Here is an 18446-nt window from a genome sequence, read left to right as displayed (position 1 = left end):
TCTTTAAGCTTTGTGTGTGAAGTCAAACGATGTCACACAAATTGTGACAGAAGGGAGTAGAACTCGTAAACTGTTTGGACGAAGAAAAACAGAGTTGCTTAAAAATGTTACTGCACCAATTGGAACTTTAAGAAGGTAGTATAGAGCACAACATCAACAACAACAAACCTAGTGTATTCCTACAAGTGGTGTCTGCGAAGGGTAAGATGTACGCAGCCTTACCCCTACCTTTATGGGGTAGAGAGGCTGTTTCTGATTGACCCTCGGCAGCCCTCCTTTATGGGGGCTTGGGACTGGTAGTATGAGCGAGCTGGCACAGGCAGAGTTGTAGTGAATAGAGCACATGATATTTATATCACATTCAAAAGATGATGTAGGAAAGTGGAACATAATCTGGGTACTGTTTAGCCATTTGTGTCTGAAAGTATGATAGTCCAGGTTTTCTGTCATGGAATTATGGACTTGCAAAGTACTAGTGGGCTTTTGAAAAGACTGAGGATATGAACCATGTAAATATGATAACTTTGTCTTTAAAGTAAGGACACTATATATCAAAGTGCAGGTATCAGCTCTGCTTGGCTGTTTTGTATTGGACTATCAGCATACTTCACAACATTGCTTGGTTTAATAGCATGTTATTCACAAAACAAATGCACTGTTTATTAAGGAAATTGGCAGTATGCAGAAATGACATTGAGGAGTAGCTGAATCTTAATGAATTAGCAGAATGAAGAAGCTAACATTTAGGAGGTGCTGAATCTGTATGCATAATACTGCTGCTGGCCTACAGACATGTTTTCAGCTGATGCTGTAGTTGGGAGCATCATAGCATATAATGGTCACATTTTCTAAATGTGGTGAATTTGTTCATTTGCTGTTCCGTTAAAAGAGTTCATTTTTTTCCGGATTCTATGTGCTTTGGCATCATCTTCGTTTTTTTTAAGGTGGATGGGTATTATAGGTAACTGAATTTCTCCATTCTTTAATTTAAGGTGCCTACTGAAGGAGAATTTGCAATGGGAAAGAGGAAGGATCAAGGTATTAGTGAACCTGAAGGGAGTAGAAAAAAGAAGAAAAAGCAAGTAGCCACTCCTCGTCCTGCTTGCTCTTGGGTGCACTTCAGGTGACTTGTTTATTTGAGTAAATACCTTATCTTTGTAACTTGTTTATCTAATTTCCACTGCTTTTGGACTACCATGCTCATCTAACACTGAGAATAATATTTTCAGCCGTGACTTTATTAAAGAGTATAGTGCTACACATCCTGAATCTTCAGGCCTGAAAGCTGTAAGAAACTATTTGTATTTATGAGATGCATTAGCGTACACCTGTTTGTTACACACAAGCCTGTTAGTAAGAGCACATCACTTTTCAGGCCACAAAGGCAGCATCAGATGCATGGAAGCTGATGGGTCCTGAGGAGAAGGCAAAGTACACTACTCGTGCCCGTGAAGTGTGGGATAAGTACCTGAGCTCAGCACCTGCCCGTGCTCCTAAGCCAAGAAGACAGGTTAAACTCCCTCCCAAAGGTTTTCTTTATTTGATGATTAAACTCATAACGCTAAGAATGTTTAATATCTTTGACTTCTTATGAACTTATTGATGGATTACTTATGCAGACCAAATTAGTCACAAGGTGTTCCCCTGGCCGTCTACTAAATGTCTTACAACGGCTCACACCTGACCAGAAGGAAGCTGTAAAGAGTATGGGTTTTGGTAGCATCCTTGGCCTCAGATGTCGGACTCTTCGAAGAAGTTTGTGTCTTTGGCTATTGGAGAGGTTCAATACTGTAAGACGTAGCTTGGAAATCTGTGGTGAGAGGATACCCTTAACTCCAAGGGATGTGGAACTTGTAATGGGTTTGCCTGCCAGTGGTAAAGATGTGGTGAACTCAGGGTCTGATGAATTGATTTTACAATTACGTAAACGATACAATGCCACCAATCGTGGGATTTCTGTCCGTCTTCTGGAGGAACGACTTGCAGCTCCAGAAGCTGGGGAAGATTTCAAAAGGTCATTCGTGCTTTATGTAATGGGCACTCTTGTGTGCCCAACTGCAAGGCTTGATGTAAGCCCTTCTTTCCTCCATTTTTTGACAAATATGGATGTACTCCATCAATATAATTGGGGCAAGTTCTTGCTTGACCGGCTAGTGCGGGAGATATCTCGTTTTCGTCAAGGAAAGCAACGTGCAGTTGGGGGTTGTCTTTTGTTTCTCCAGGTGACGGTGAATGATGTGAAATACCCATCTCTGTTTTATCTTATTAGTGCTTAATTTAATATTTCGTTGGTTTGCAGCTCTTTTACTATGAGAGTGTTGCTGTTGGAGCAGCATATGAATCAGCCCCTGTAGCTTTTCCTTGCTTATTCTCATGGGGTGAGGAGGAGATTAGTGAGAGAGAAAAGCAAGAGAAGGAGCTTGGTGGTTATGGTTCAGGGGAGGTACACTCCAATTGTCTGATTAAGTAAACCAACATATTCTCATATTATTCTAATTTTATTCTCTCATGCAGGTAGTCTGCATGGACAGAGGACTTGGGATGGGGTCATTGGGATACAAAGCCCAAACTGACAGTATGCCGCTGAGAGCAGTGGAACCAATGCAAGAGGTTTCTCATGCACAGGTATAGGAGAGGTGTGGTTTAGTAATTTGTTGTTCTCATAAGTAACCCGTTAGTCGTATAGTCGCAACTTGTAAGTATCAAGTAAGGCCTGGTAATATTTTCATCTACTTGGCAGGACATGGAAGATCAAGAGTATGAAGATACCTTCACAGAACAGGTGATCTGCCATCTAATTCTTGCTCTCTACTAATTAAAATGTTTTACCCTGAACTGAAACCTGGAAGGAGCACGTTGCTATTATCATTTTAACACATGACTTGCTTCTATGACCCAGAAGCAAATGATATTGTGACGTTAGAGTGTTTGGTTGATGCCTTAAATAATTGATTGAGTGACTAATGAGGGTAAACAATGAGTAAAATATCACAAACTAAAAAATAGTTATCCTAAACCCAAGTGCATCTGTGGATTTCATTTTAGCAGCCCCTAATTGCTCTTGTATTTGCTGTGCGTCCAGAATCCTTTTACTGATGCCTGAGTGGAAGTAGCACGTTGCTATTATCATTTTAACACATGCCTTGCTTCTATGACCCAGAAACAAATGATATTGAGATGTTAGAGTGTTTGGTTGATGCCTTAATTAATAGATTGAGTGACTAATGAGGGTAAACAATGAGTAAAATATCACAAGCTAAAAAATAGTTATCCTAAACCCAAATGCATCTGTGGATTTCATTTTAGCAGCAATACCCTAATTGCTCTTGTATTTGCTGTGCGTCCAGAATCCTTTTACTGATGCCTGAGTGGAAGTAGCACGTTGCTATTATCATTTTAACACATGACTTGCTTCTATGACCCAGAATCAAATGATATTGAGATGAGTGTTTGGTTGATGCCTTAATTAATAGATTGAGTGACTAATGAGGGTAAACAATGAGTAAACTATCACAAACTAAAAAATAGTTATCCTAAACCCAAATGCATCTGTGGATTTCATTTTAGCAGCAATACCCTAATTTCTCTTGTATTTGGTGTGCGTCCAGAATCCTTTTACTGATGCCTGAGTGGAAGTAGCACGTTGCTATTATCATTTTAACACATGACTTGCTTCTATAACCCAGAAACAAATGATATTGAGATGAGTGTTTAGTTGATGCCTTAATTAATAGATTGAGTGACTAATGAGGGTAAACAATGAATAAACTATCACAAACTAAAAAATAGTTATCCTAAACCCAAATGCATCTGTGGATTTCATTTTAGCAGCAATACCCTAATTGCTTGTATTTGGTGTGCATCCAGAATCCTTTTACTGATGCCTGAGTGGAAGTGTGAAAATGATCTTCCTCTGCTACTATATGTCATGGCATATTAAGATGATTTGATGTTGTAGTATCTTTTTCTGTTGAGTACGTCAATGTTGTAATATCACTTTTCAAATCTCATACTCTTACTAGAACTATACATACATAGTTCTCTGTGCATGATAACTAATGTCTGCGTTATGTATGTTTTTATATATGGAACCTGATATTGAATCATGGTAAATTTTACTTTTAAAGATCTCAGAACCTGAGAGGCTTACCCAATCGTCTCTTTTCTTTTGAAAAAAATTTCATTTATGGTACAAGTTCATTCAAGTATTCCCTTGGAATTTCAAGTTAAAAAAAAAAAAGTATTCTCTTGGAATTATTGACCAAAATGATTTGCTGGTACCCCCTTTAGGAACATGCACACACAGATAGCATAGAGGGGAATGTAGTCTGTGCAGAGATTGAAGTAGTTGCTGGTTCAGGACCAGTACCTTGCAGAAACATCAAGTATGGATGCACAGAAATTGTTGATTACTCAAAGAAAAGAGATCACGAAGAGGCCTGCCCTTATGCACCATGTCCATGCCCTCTCCAGAACTGTAAATTTGTTGATTCCTCCAAGCAACTCTCATCGCATTTCAGCAGTAAGCACTGGGATTCAGGAAGGCACTTTCAGTATGATTGCCCATTGCCTATCTCTTTGAGCAAGAAGGAAACTTTCCTTGTTTTACAAGCAGAAAAAGATGGGATCCTCTTTCTTCTATCCAAGGGAACACAAAGTATAGGGCATACCATTGTGATTACTTGTATCGGTCCAAGGTCATCAAAGGAATGCTACTTGTATGATGTTGTATCAGAAAAAGGAAGCAGCTCACTGAGATTGAAATCATCTGTTCATAGTTTTCCAGGTAGATTTCAAGGTTTACCCCCGGTGGATTTTCTCCTGGTTCCTTTTGCTCATCTGGATTCATCCGGGCAGCTAGATTTAGAGATTTGTATATGGAGCCCGAAAGAGCCTGGATCAGAGTGAGCTCTGTAGATGTAACATAGCAGCTTTGTTTGTATAATTGTATTTGTCAGAATGTAGTAATATGTGATTAATCAACATATTTGGAATACAGCTTCCGACAGACTTGCTGTTCATCAGGGCAAGCGCGAGTTTATTTATAAACGGAATGCAGGAAAGTTATTGATCATATTTCTGTCCATAGAACATTACAAGTTTTCTGTTAGGGAGGAGGCAATCTTTGTTATTACACTGCCCTTAGGCTGCAAAAATTTGTATATTTTCCAGTATATCATTGAGTGTGCTTTCGCGCAAAATCATGAGAAATTTAGCCTCCACTGTGTAGGATTTATTCTGTTATGCTCGTGAAGAAGCAAGCTTATCCTTGCCCCGACTGGGAGCTGTTAGGTGCTCTCATTTCTGCTAAGTTATTCGGGACCTTTGGCTTGAATTGTATGAGGCAAAACTCGTTCCAAAGTATAGTTTGGACTTCGGAGGGTGAGCCTCAACCCAATAGTAAGATGCAACTTAAGTCAACTAACACAAAAAAATAATCCATGCTACGTTACTCAATTTAATCAATATAAAACAAGATTAATTTCGAGATAAAACACAGTACTCCTCGCAAGGTATTACAATTTCGAGATAAAACTCAGTACATCAGAGCAAATGAATATCTATCAGAACTATTTTAATTTTTTTTAGAGAGTTTTGCATTATCTGAGATTTTGGATTGAAATAATGATATGATGTAATGACTTTACTTGATTCATATTTGAACAACATTGATGTTCAAGAACTAAACCACCACAACAATAATTTCTAACGACATAGGATCCATGTCCATCTCTTTTAATTAATACTCCCTCTGTCTCAATTTATTTGACACTTTTCATTTTTTGAAAGTTAAACCGTTTAAGTTTGACCGAGAATTTACTTACGGAATTTATTTTCAAATGAAATTTATATATTTTAAACTACGATAAAAAGTATTATAAGTTACAGTAATTGATAATTCAAAATGTTTAAAAGATATATATATATGAAAAACTTACGGTCAAAGATAGACTTGTTTGAATCTCAAAATTTGAAAAGTGCCACATAAAATGGGATGGAGGAGTATTATTTTTTACGTCTCTGTTGTTTCATGGACTTTCTGTGACTTTTACCTTTTCACATATCTAAATTATGTCATAGGATTCTCAATATTTCTTTTCATGTGGCCTCATTCAAGGTGTTTGTTTGTCATTTCTTAAAGTCTATTATTTCATTCACTTGTTAAATTTATGATAAGTTTTTATTTTAATATTTACTAGATACTCTCATATTTATTTGCGTTTTTATTACAGTTGTTATTGTTATTGTTGTTATTGAAATGTTGTTGTTGTTACTATGATTTTTAAAAATGAATTCTTACGCTTCAAAAATCTAAAATTAACATACATAACGGGCAAATTTTTGTTTCGACACTTTTTAATGTAAACTAATAACACATCTAAAATTGAAAATGAATCAAAAAATAGTAAAGAAGATTATCAAGAAACTTATTTAATATCATCTATTAAAAAAATAAGGTGATGGTACAAATTTATTACTTTCCTGAGTTTATTAATCAATTGTATAGAATTGATTTTTGCATTCAAAAAAACATAAAATTGCATCAACATATTTTTGTTTGATTTTTTTTTTTTTTTGGTTCTCCCTCCACAAATTACGAGGGCTATTGGACGAAATCAATGCATCACTTTACTTATCTCAAATAAATAATTAAGTTGGTGATGCATTCTTTACAAGATTTTCATCACATAAAAAAAGTATGTTAAAAAGATTTTGGACAGGTTTCAAATGAAGAGTTGTAACTTTGCTAGCAGTTCCACTGAGTTCGGTATAAAGCTGACTAATGAACCTGGAGGAATGAGAGTTGACAACACTCTTTATAAACAAATAGTGAGAACCTTGATGTATTTAACAGTCACAAGTTTGATCATATTCATGTTGTAAGTCTTATTGACAACACTCTTTATAAACAAATAGTGGGAAGCTTGATGTATTTAACAACCACAAGGTCTGATAATATTCACATTGTAAGTCTTATTAACAGATACATGGAAAGCCCGAAAGAGATGCAACTTCTTGCTGCAAAGAGATTTTTTCGCTACTTGCAAGGAACTACTAATTATGGTTTGTTCTACGCGAAAAGAGAAAAATTAGACTTAGTTAATTTTGCTAGAGATTCAGATGATCGGAAGAGTACCTTTGGTTATGTCTTTATGATGGATCGAGAGTAATTTCATGGTCTTTGAGAAAGCAATATCAATTACAGAAGTTGAATTTGTTGCAGCAATAACATGTGCCTATCAAGCAATTTGGATGGGCAAGGTTCTTGAAGAAATTCATTTCAAGCAAAATGGCTATACTACCATTTATTGCGACAACAGTTGAACAATAAAGCTCTCCAAAGATGTTGTAATTAGCATGAGTGTAGTATATATATTGATGTCAAATTTCATTTCTTAAGGGACCTCACAAAAGATTGAGTAATCATTCTCATCTTCTGTAGAAGTGAAAATCAAATTGTTAATGTGTTTACCAAATCTCTAAAAGTTAGCATATTTCCTGAAGTTCAGAAAACTACTTGGGGTTTGCACTTTGGAAGATCACATTTGAAACAAGTTGTTAATTGCAAGCATGATAAACTGATACTATGACTTTTAGTTTAAGGGAGGGATTGTTGGTTACTGTTTTACTTTTTTCAGTTGTTAGTATTTTTTATTGACTTAGTCTATATATAACACGTGAGTAGTTGGTTGAATAAAAATAACAAAATCTTTTGAGTTTATTAGTCATTGAGTGATAGTACGAGTTAGTGTTATCTTATTTTTTGTTAGTAAAACTCTATTTAAAAGAGTTCAATTGTTGGAATTCTGAAAATGAGAATTCAAGCCTATTGAATAGAGTCCAAGTATTTTTTGTCTCCTAATTTGTGCTTTATTTTTTTTCCATCACTACTGACAACCACCATCACTATCAACTACTACGTACTATCAGTCCCCATTACACCTACCACCTTTCATCATTATAGCACACATTGTCGTCACCGTCATCACCACTTCCACGATCATTATCATTCATTAGTACCACCACTGAGGTCAATCCATATATCAACCACATTCATCATCACAACTAGCACTGCCGATAACTATCACCAACACATCATCAATTGTCACACATCCTTCAGACACTACCATCAACATCGCCAACTACTAACATTAACCAACTTCACCATCTCAATCAACACTACCATATACCAACTGTGACCATCACGTCAGTCACTACAACACCAACTACCTCCACCTTTATAAATATCACTAGCACCATTGCTAACTACTAACATCAATCATTACCATAATCATCACTATAAACCATTTCCATCATAACCATCAAACATATATATTTCATTGTTTTTTGTCAAATAATGATATATTTTATTCTATTTAATTATTTTCTTATTTGAATTGTATATGTTTACTAAATTATTATATTTGCAAATATGTAAATTAAACACAATCTAATGTTAAAAATAAATAATATTAATCATTCAGTGTTCAAATTTAGATATAAATTCTTAATCATTCAAATATGCATTATCAAAACGTCTCCGGGACGATGGCCCCACCCAATTAAAGGGTACAAATTGTACTTTATACGTAGTCAAAAAGTATAAACTATATCCACATATAGCGTAACAGAATAATTGATGCCAAGAAATGGGAGCCAACCATAAAATGTCTTGAGAGCACATGATGGTGTTTGATATAAAAATAATACTAGTAGTATTTTTTAATTTTCCATTAATTTGTACCTTTTTATCTTTTCCAGGGACATTTAATTCAGACCATTGCATAAGGTGATAAATCAAGTAATATTCTCAAAGCTGCAGGGAATGATTGTAATAATTCTAAAACTTTGCTCAATCTGAATTTCAACGCTATAGTTATTAGGTTCTTTTTATTTTCCTCCTTATGTTCATTAGTGACTTATAGAATGTTCATATTTCAGATTTTGGTTGGCTAATATATATATTGAAGTCCTTTTTTTCCTTTGGAAAAGTAGAAAATATATAACATATTAAGAGCTAATTACTAGAATTGAATTCTGAGATACACCTATATCAGGTGAAATATTTTTAATGATAATATCTTTGACCCTCAAGCTTTGAAGAATCCCCTGCCGTGTTTGCGATGCAAGTATTTTCCGTAATATTTTGAACAACAATTAATACTCTACATCCTCTCTTACCCCTCAGTGAAAATTCTGACGAACCTTCCCTACCACCCCGGATAGGCTTCAACCCTCCTTGCCCATGCATCATGTTGACATCCCTTAATTGTGAAGTATTAGAATATACTCTTCACCTAGCCAGCCAAGATGGGATGTATTGGAATTGTATAATTTTTTTCCAACTTCTGGGAAACAAGCATCAACTGTCCTTCGTGCCATAATTTGCCTCCTATAGAGAAAACATGTCAAAATGAACAGAGGCGAAGTAAGAATTAAGAGTTTGGGAATTTTAAATTTTAGGACATAGGAGAAAAATATTGCAAATCATGCTTCCTTTTAGGACATGAATTCTTTTTTTTTTTGGTCACAAGGCAAAAGCTTTCCATCTTTTCTTTTTATTATATTAGGTTTTGTTTCATTTTTATCGCAAGTTGGATTGAACTAATTTGAGATTGAGACATAATAATTTAGAAAGGGAAAAAGGACAAATATACTCCCGAACTGACGTAAATGGTATGCAGATTTGTCATACTTTTGGGACATTGGTGCCCATGCCGTCCAAAAACTAGAGCATATATGCCTTCACTCTAATGGAAGACTAAATAGGGATACGTGGCGCAATCTTACCCGTCGATCCGATAATTAATAAATGTCGGGTCGATGGATAAGCTTATGACACCTGTATGTCAATTAGTATAAAGGGTATATATGCTCTAGTTTTTGGACACAGGGGAGCCAATATCCCAAAAGTATGACGGAGGATATTTGCATACCGTTTACGATAGTTCGGAGGTATATTTGTTCTTTTTCCTATTTAAAAAAGAAGGAATATGTAATTTGAGATAACGAGATTGAGACGTAGGAGGATAAAATATGTAATTTAGGGGAAAAGAATCAAAGTAGAAAATTTGTACGTTCCTCTTATACTTTGCAATTTGCTTGTGTTCTTTGATCTTTCTAACCCCCCCACCCCACCCCCACCCCCCCACACACACAACGCAGACACAAGTTTTATTAGTTTAAACGAAATGTTTATATGATTTATCAAAAAGGTTTTTTTGCTTTTTTTATCGGCTCGATCCTAATTAATTGTAGCCGATAGTTAATATACAAAATAAAAAAATAATAACGATGGATAAAATATGAATCGCTAACATTTTATTTTTTTAACATACTAAAATAAATTACGATACACAAATATTCAAACGGATGGAGTACATATTTTCTTAAAAGTGGTCCATGATATTAGTATTCTTTTTTACATTTTCTCTTAAAAGTGGTCCTAGAACAACAAAAAAGAAGAGATTAATATTCTTTTGCATTTTTTTCTTATAACAAGTGGTGCTGGAACTGTATTTAGTCATAATCAGACAAATTTTTTCTAAAAAAAATAATCAGTTTCTCCGTCGATCTTTCACACATTTAGAATCTAAGATATGGTCAACCTACACAAGGTACCAATACTTATGATCAATGTCTAATGTTTTCTTTATAATCACATCGTTTATTGAAATATCTAATAAAATATTTATTATAAACATATAATATATAATGAGAAAGATCGATTTCATAAAAAACATGATTGTTTTCAGAGGCAGATGGATAACGAGAGGGATCCATCCAAATTAACCTCTTCAGTAAATATTATAATATATATATATATTAATGAAAATCATGAATCCGATACTAATGATGTTATATATATATATATATATATATTAATGAAAATCATGAATCCGATACTAATGATGTTAATATATATTTTTTTAAAAGTCTGAATGTAATTGATAAATTAAGCTAATGGCGAAAGCCACACTAACTGAACCAAAAAAGTTTCGAAAGCAAACACAAAAGCACTTTACAATAATTTGCCAATGAACTATGGATATAAATAAATAATAATAAGGTATTATATAATTAGCGTCATAATTCAGGGAACAAAAGAAAACTTTATGGAACTTAAGTTCTTTAATCAAACTTTAAAAAAAAAATAATGACACTATTTTAAAATCATCTTTAAATATTTTTTTTGGCTATGAATATTATTGTTTAAAAATTGGCTTCGATCAGTATTTGGGACTTTCATTCTATAACCATTTGATCGTTTTGAGTATTAGAGCTTTTTATTGTATAAAAGACTTTTTCGATAGATTTTAAATGAGTATTTTGAACTATTCGTAACTATAAGTATAAAATTAATGAGATAGTTTTAATAATTTATTTAGTTGGTGATTAAAGAAGATAACATTAAAATTAGTAGAATTTAATATTTATTAATCCATAATTTATACCCATATATATAATAAAATTAATTAATTAATTAATTAAAGAAAGAAGGGTTGTTATTATTTTGTTATCGAAGACAAACCGCATGCGCCTCTTCTTCTTGGTTCTAAGCACCGCCGACAAGTTTGACGGAAAGGCTACAGATTGGAAAGGTTCGAAAGTATTGAGGAATGAAAAAACATTGGATACTTCGGTTCTTCGATGGACGTAGGCTATGGTTTATTCTATGTGATATATAGACTCTTAATAGTGATTGATATGCATTGAGTGATATTGTGAAGCTCTCAATGTACTTGATTGTGTGGTTGTATGGCTTGGTTGTGTGGTTTGTGATTGGTCTGAAATCCTGAGACTGTGAGATTTATAATCTGAAACCCTCTCTATCGAAGTGATGCCTTGAATAAAGAAGGCTTGATGAAATATTGTTAATGAAGTGGAAAGTGGTGATAATAATTGGTAAATTAACAATATATTGGATCGGGTGCCACGTTCTGGCATAGTATTATTGGATCGGGGTGTCACGTTCTAACACAGTATTATTGGATCGGGATGTCACGTTCCGACAGGGTATTATTGGATCAGGTGTCATGTTCCAACATGGTATTATTGGATCGGGGTGTCATGTTCCGACACGGTAACATTAAAGAGGAAAACATATTGAATTAACTGAATGTACTCAATTCCCAAAATAGCTTAGTTTGGAGGCATGAGTCCTCATGTGTGATCTTGATATTGTTGACTGATTACGTACTTACTTTAGTGTTGTTGACTCTGGTGCATGTTGTTTGTTGCTTGTCACCAGCTAAGTGTCATAGTTGATTTTATACTATTATTCATTACATATTAGTTTCTATTTTGCATTGACCGATGATATCTACTCAGTACATGTTGCCCTGTACTGAGCCCTACTTGTGTTTTCTTTTTGTGGAGTGTAGCGAGTGTACCAGTGACTTCGACTCACCCTCAGCTCTAGCTAGTCTCCAGCACATCAGGTTCCAGGGTGAGCTAGTCATTCTAGTTCGTGTTGGATTCTCTTGGTCATGGCATGATGTCCTTAGTTTTCGTACATAAATTATTTTATTCATTTATTTTGGTGTCTTTAATACTCTTAGACTTAGTATTTGAAGATTAGATGTCCTTGATGTGATGACTTTCAGGTTTTGGGAATAACATAGAGTAGACTTTAGTGGATTTGTGTTTCTTACCTTAATAAGATTGAGCTTCCGCATTATGGTTTATATTTCATAAGTTTAACAAGTAATATATGTTGGGGTTTGGATTCAATAGTTCGCCCACCTAGGAGGTTAAGTGTGGGTGCCACTCATGACTCGTTTTGGGTAGTGACAAACTTGGTATCAAAGTGTTAGGTTCGGTGATCTCATCACACAAGGACAAGTCTAGTAGAGTCTCGCGGAATGGTATGGGGACACCTTTACTTTTCTTCGAGCGGCTATAGGACTTTAGGAAAACTTCATTCCTTTTTTCTTTCGTGTTACTACTTGAATCCAATTGGTATCTAAGTGATATAAATTGGTATCTGAACTTCTTCACTCTATTTCACATATGGTTAGTACTAGAGTATTATAAGTTGAAATAGCAACACCAGAAAGAAATAAAAAATGTGTTCTTGAAAATAGGTATATTTTCTCGATTGACTATAGGGCCTGTAATGACTAGTGATCAACATGAATTTTTTTTATTAAGTTCATAAAGTTGAAACCCTCATTCTTCATGGGTATTGATTATAAAGATGATTATGCTTTCATTGTTGATTGTTTTGAGTTGCTTCATAAAATGAAGATAGTGGAGAGGCCTAGTATTGAGTTTGTGACATACTAGTTTCGGGGAGACGCAAAATGTGGTGATAGTCTCATGTTGAGTGCCGATTAGTAAATGCACTACCTATGACTTAAGGCGGCATTTTCTAGCATTTTCATCCAATTATATACCCCAAACTTTGAGCGATAGAAGGAGACATGGTTTCATGAATATAGAGAAACGGAAGATATGTGTTGCAGCCTATGAGGTCAAATTTTGTACTTTATCTATATATGTGACAACATGCAAGAAGTTTCGTAAGGGACAGCTAGAAAATGAACATCATTACTTTAGAAAATACAGTTAGAAAAGTTTTCATAACATGTATGGGTTGTTTAGCGAATGATGAAATTAGGTTGCGCCAATTGAGGTTAGAATCTTTACTACGATTCCATGGATTGATTGTACATTAAAGAGGGTCATGATACGACTACTACAACAGTACCAATGCTTACTTGGTTAGAGTTATGAAGTGTGTTACTTTTGTTATTGACTTGATCTAAGAAAAAATGCAAATCGCTTGGGCTAGAGATAGAACAGTTTAATAATGTTTTGCAGTTATTCAATGGGTAAAAATGTGTGGGCTATTTAGATATGATCTTCTCGATAGGTATGATTTGTTCTAGTGATGGATCTAACAGACTTTCACAGTGTGGTACTAGTGTTATATGGAAACGAATACGTCGATTGTCAAGTGTGAATACTAATTACTTAAGGAGTTATTAGTTGTATGGCATGTTCAAATAATGAGATTTTGTGTTGCATTCACATTTGAGAAACCAACTAGTTTGTTACTATAGGTGTTGGGTTAAGCATTGTTTTTAAGGAAGATCTTAGTGTTGGATCCTTGGTACGGTATTAATGCATTTAGGCTGTGAAGTGTATCTTGAGGATTCTAAATGGGGACTGGTGATTTTATCTTAAGCTCCAAAGGAGTAGATTGATACTGAAATGACAAACTTATGGATAAATAAAGTTCAATGAGTATACTGGGGTGAAGACAATTGAAGATTTTAGTAAGAAAGTGCGTATAAAATTAGGTTAGTCCTTTGAACTGATTGGTATAACTGAGTTTGAGATGTCATGTTGATGAAAAGGTTGACTTCGTGGTGATGGAAAGAGCTAACGTAACTTAACATGATGGTAATAAGAGTTAGTGATGGATTGTGATTGAAATGCAACTATATAATAATGATTAGTGGTTAGATGAATTTTGTATGGTGATAATGACTTGCGAGCTAAGGTTGTGGTTTTCTACTATTTGGTGAGTAACGTGATTGTATGAAAAGTTTAAGGAGATGTTGGGACACCACTTGAATAGAATTTAAAGGAGCTAGAGTCATAATGAAAAATAAAATAAAATTAATGAGATGTAGTGTAGCCTTTGGAAAGAGGTGAGAGCAAGAAAAAATTTTCTCATTACAAGGGCTAAAGATGTATCTTCGGAGGGGTTGAGAATTGGGTTCAGAGATACGTGGTTCCATTTGTTTTGCTATGGATATGATAATATTGTCATAGGTTCATCAGATTGATTAAAAACGATTGGAAAAGACTTGAGAAAAAAGTGTACATACGTTCAACTCGAGTGTGACTATAAGTTCTTTTGTGATTTTGAGTTCCGTAATGAGTACTATTGAATTTTTAACGAAGGATATGGTAAGATCTATGAAGAAGTGATCAATGATAAGCTAAGATACATGAATTCCTAAAAATCTTCAAGGTATGAGCTAATGTTGATAGATAAGAGGATTGAGTTACACAGTTGAATTTACAATTCAATTTTTTTTTCATTATATGTCTAGATTTATGGTGATATGTTTTTTCAAGATATGAATTAGTAAGATAAGAAATGATTGATTGCATCGGTATTGAGCATGTGAAAGAACTTATGCATGTTTTGGACCATAAAGTTTGTTACTTTTGATTGTTAAAGGATCTAAGGAAGGATTTTCCTCAAAGTTTTGATTTAGAGTGTGAAGTAAAATGTCATGGATTATCTGTAAAAGGATGAGATCAGTAAGCGAGCTAGAGAAACAAGAGTCTGATATATTGAAGGGTCGAGATATTTAGAATTTTACACCATGGAAGAATTTGAGAAAAGTGAAGGAACAAGACCTCTCGTATAAACCCTTGGGGTGTAGTTGAAGGTTGTATTGATTTTTGCCTATGAGTTTAGATATGACCGTGAGATATGAACTAGTTCGGTACAAACTTACTAGGAGTTTATAATCGACTTTTATAAATATTGAGTTTTGGTTTGGGTGACAAACAGTGAGGTATGAAAATTTTAAAATTTTACGTGAGGTTAGATTGCTCAAATTATGACAGATGACTTAAGAATGATGTACAAGGTGAGATATAATTCTACATGGTTATTAAGAATTTAGAGTTGGATTAATACTACTCTATTGATGGGACTACATAGAATGTTATGATGTGTTACATAGACATTTAATGGTGAATAGAGGTTATGAGCTTATAGTATACAGAATAATTTGAGTGATCAAGAATTTCCCTAAGTGTTGGCATGAGGTATGTGATGGTTTAGAATGGTAGCTAAAGCATGGTATGTGAAAGTAGTGTGAAGTTGACTTTGGGTGTGAGTATTTCTCTCGATGGAAAGGTACTATCAAATTTGAAATTAGGGCTATTAGCCTTGTTTAGGACTCATATTTGTCATGAAATGCTTAAATAGAAAGAGAGATAGCCATAATTTGAACATGTATTTGATCAGAATACTTTGATACTAATGATGGTTTAGGAGTAAGGTAGATGATCGATGTGGTTATGATGTTTTGTTAGTATTAAGAGTGTTGACTTCAGTGGATGTGGGGTTCAATAAACCAAGTATGTGTGCAATTATAATAGGGACTAAATTGGTGATTGTGGTAGCTAGAAAATCAAAGAGATAGAGTCAAATGAATGAAAATATTTGATATGGCACTATGGAAGGATTATCTAGAGTTATTCGACCTTGGTTATGTATATTCTTATGTGACCAACTACTTCATTCTAGGCGTGGTTTAGAGTATGATTCACTTTCTACGTCTGTGTGTGTTTTCGCTTCTATGGGTGAGTCCCTAGTAATGGATTGGGTGTACCGATTTTGTGATTGTCCTTCTGGTAGGGTGGCATCCTTGGTTAGACTTGTTCATTCCAGTTATGGAAGATTTAGTGTTGTTTGGGATAGTTGAAGTATACTAGTGATTCAACACGCACAACTTTGCTTATGAGAATTTATAGGAGAGCTACCATGAAAATTTACAGTTGTTCGATAGACTTAAGATTTATCTCATCATCGGTATCATGTTTTGGCTATGTGTGATTGAATGTGAGGACCATTGGGTCTAGTTTTGTCATTCTTAAGGTTTACAGTGTTGTTAGAGGTTCTGTATGCATGGATGTATCACTCGATGGTGGGTACTTGATCATTTCCAGCTTTGGATCAGATGAGTTCGATTTCTTTTATGATTACTTGATGTCTAAAGATCATATTTTTATAGCTTAAGCTCGAGGAAATATTATGTTGTGAGGATGTAATCTTGATAAGATCTATAATGGTTTGTGCATTATGAGTGTGTGGTGGCTAGTTCAGGTTCACTCCTGATTGTAGCCAATATTGATTAAGTATGTTATCATGGTTATGTTAGATAATAATTGTCCTGATGGTTGTGTCAATATCTAGTTGGAGAATCGGTCAGTTGAAGAGTTCACTTGGGAATAGTTTTGTTGTTAGTTGAGTTTACATACAACAACAGTTATCATTAGAGTAGTGAGATGGACCCATTTGAGGCATTGTATGAGAGGAGGTGTAGATCTCCAATTGATTGGTTTGATACTTTTGATATGAGACCTTGGGTACTAATATTTTGAAGGAATTGTTGAGACAACTTTCTTACCCTCACCTTCTTTTGATCGTTCGAGGACGAACGATGGGTAAATTGGTATCTAATGTAACAACCCATTTGGTCGTTTTGAGTACTAGAGCTTTTTATTGCATAAAAGACTCTTTCGATAGATTTTAAATGAGTATTTTGGACTATTCGTAACTATATGTATAAAATTAATGGGATAGTTTTAATAATTTATTTAGTTAGTGGTTAAAGAAGATAGTATTAAAATTAGTAGGGTTTAATATTTATTAATCCATAATTTATACCCATATATATATAAATTAATTAATTAATTAAAGTAAGAAGGGTTGTTATTATTTTGTTATCGAAGACAAACCGCGTGTGCCTCTTCTTCTTGGTTCTTAGCACCGCCAATAAGTTTGACGGAAAGGCTACAGATTGGAAAGGTTCAAAGGCATTGAGGAAAGGAAAAGCATTGGAGAAGTAGCTTGCTTGACTTCGATTCTTCGGTGGAGGTAGGTTATGGTTTATTCTATGTGATAGATAGACTCTTAATAGTGATTGATATGTATTGAGTGATATTGTGAAGTTCTTTATGTAATTGATTGTGTGGTTGTATGGCTTGGTTGTGTGGTTTGTGATTGGTTTGAAATCCTGAGACCGTGAGATTTATATTTGAAACCCTCTTTAGCGAAGTGATGCTTTAAATAAAGAAGGCTTGATGAAATATTGTTAATGAAGTGAAAAGTGGTGATAATAATTGGTAAATTAACGATATATTGGACGAGTGCCACGTTTCGGCATGGCATTATTGAATCGGGGTGTCACATTTCAACACGGTATTATTGGATTGGGTGTCACGTTCCGACATGGTATTATTGGATCGGGGTGTCACGTTCTGACACGGTAACATTAAAGAGGAAAACATATTGATTTAACTGAATGTACTCAATCTCAAAGAACTCAATTCCCAAAATAGCTTGGTTTGGAGGTATGAGTCATCATGTGTGATCTTGATATTGTTGACTGATTACGTACTTACTTTAGTGTTGTGGACACTGGTGCGTGTTGTGGACACTGGTGCATGTTGTTTGTTGCTTGCCACCTGCTAAGTGTCATAGTTGATTTTATACTATTATCCATTACATATTAGTTTCTATTTTGGGTTGGCCGATGATATCTACTCAGTACATGTTGCCCTGTACTGAGCCCTACTTGTGTTTTTCTTTGTTTTCTTTTTGTGGAGTGCAACGAGTGTACCAGTGACTTCGACTCGCCCACAGCTCTAGCCAATCTCCAGCACATCAGGTTTCAGGGTGAGCT

General features: G+C 34.6%; 1 protein-coding gene across 1 annotated transcript in view; it reads left to right on the top strand.

The window, feature by feature from the left end:
- The window catches only part of LOC125810374 (uncharacterized), a 100738-nt gene extending 95746 nt beyond the window's left edge, over window positions 1-4992 (top strand). Inside the window, exons 3-10 of the mRNA XM_049489872.1 lie at window positions 993-1123; window positions 1230-1287; window positions 1376-1510; window positions 1620-2222; window positions 2300-2443; window positions 2515-2625; window positions 2741-2782; window positions 4291-4992. Coding sequence (XP_049345829.1) covers window positions 993-1123; window positions 1230-1287; window positions 1376-1510; window positions 1620-2222; window positions 2300-2443; window positions 2515-2625; window positions 2741-2782; window positions 4291-4908 — 1842 coding nt within the window. The 3' untranslated portion in view covers window positions 4909-4992. The remainder of the gene's footprint in view (window positions 1-992; window positions 1124-1229; window positions 1288-1375; window positions 1511-1619; window positions 2223-2299; window positions 2444-2514; window positions 2626-2740; window positions 2783-4290) is intronic.
- Window positions 4993-18446: the final 13454 nt, after the last annotated feature.

The sequence above is a fragment of the Solanum verrucosum genome, unplaced genomic scaffold, assembly GCF_900185275.1.
Source record: "Solanum verrucosum unplaced genomic scaffold, falcon-dt-bn FXZP01000038.1, whole genome shotgun sequence".
NCBI lineage: Eukaryota > Viridiplantae > Streptophyta > Magnoliopsida > Solanales > Solanaceae > Solanum > Solanum verrucosum.
The sequence above is the reverse complement of the archived record's forward strand: the minus strand, read 5'-3'. Positions and strand labels throughout refer to the sequence as shown.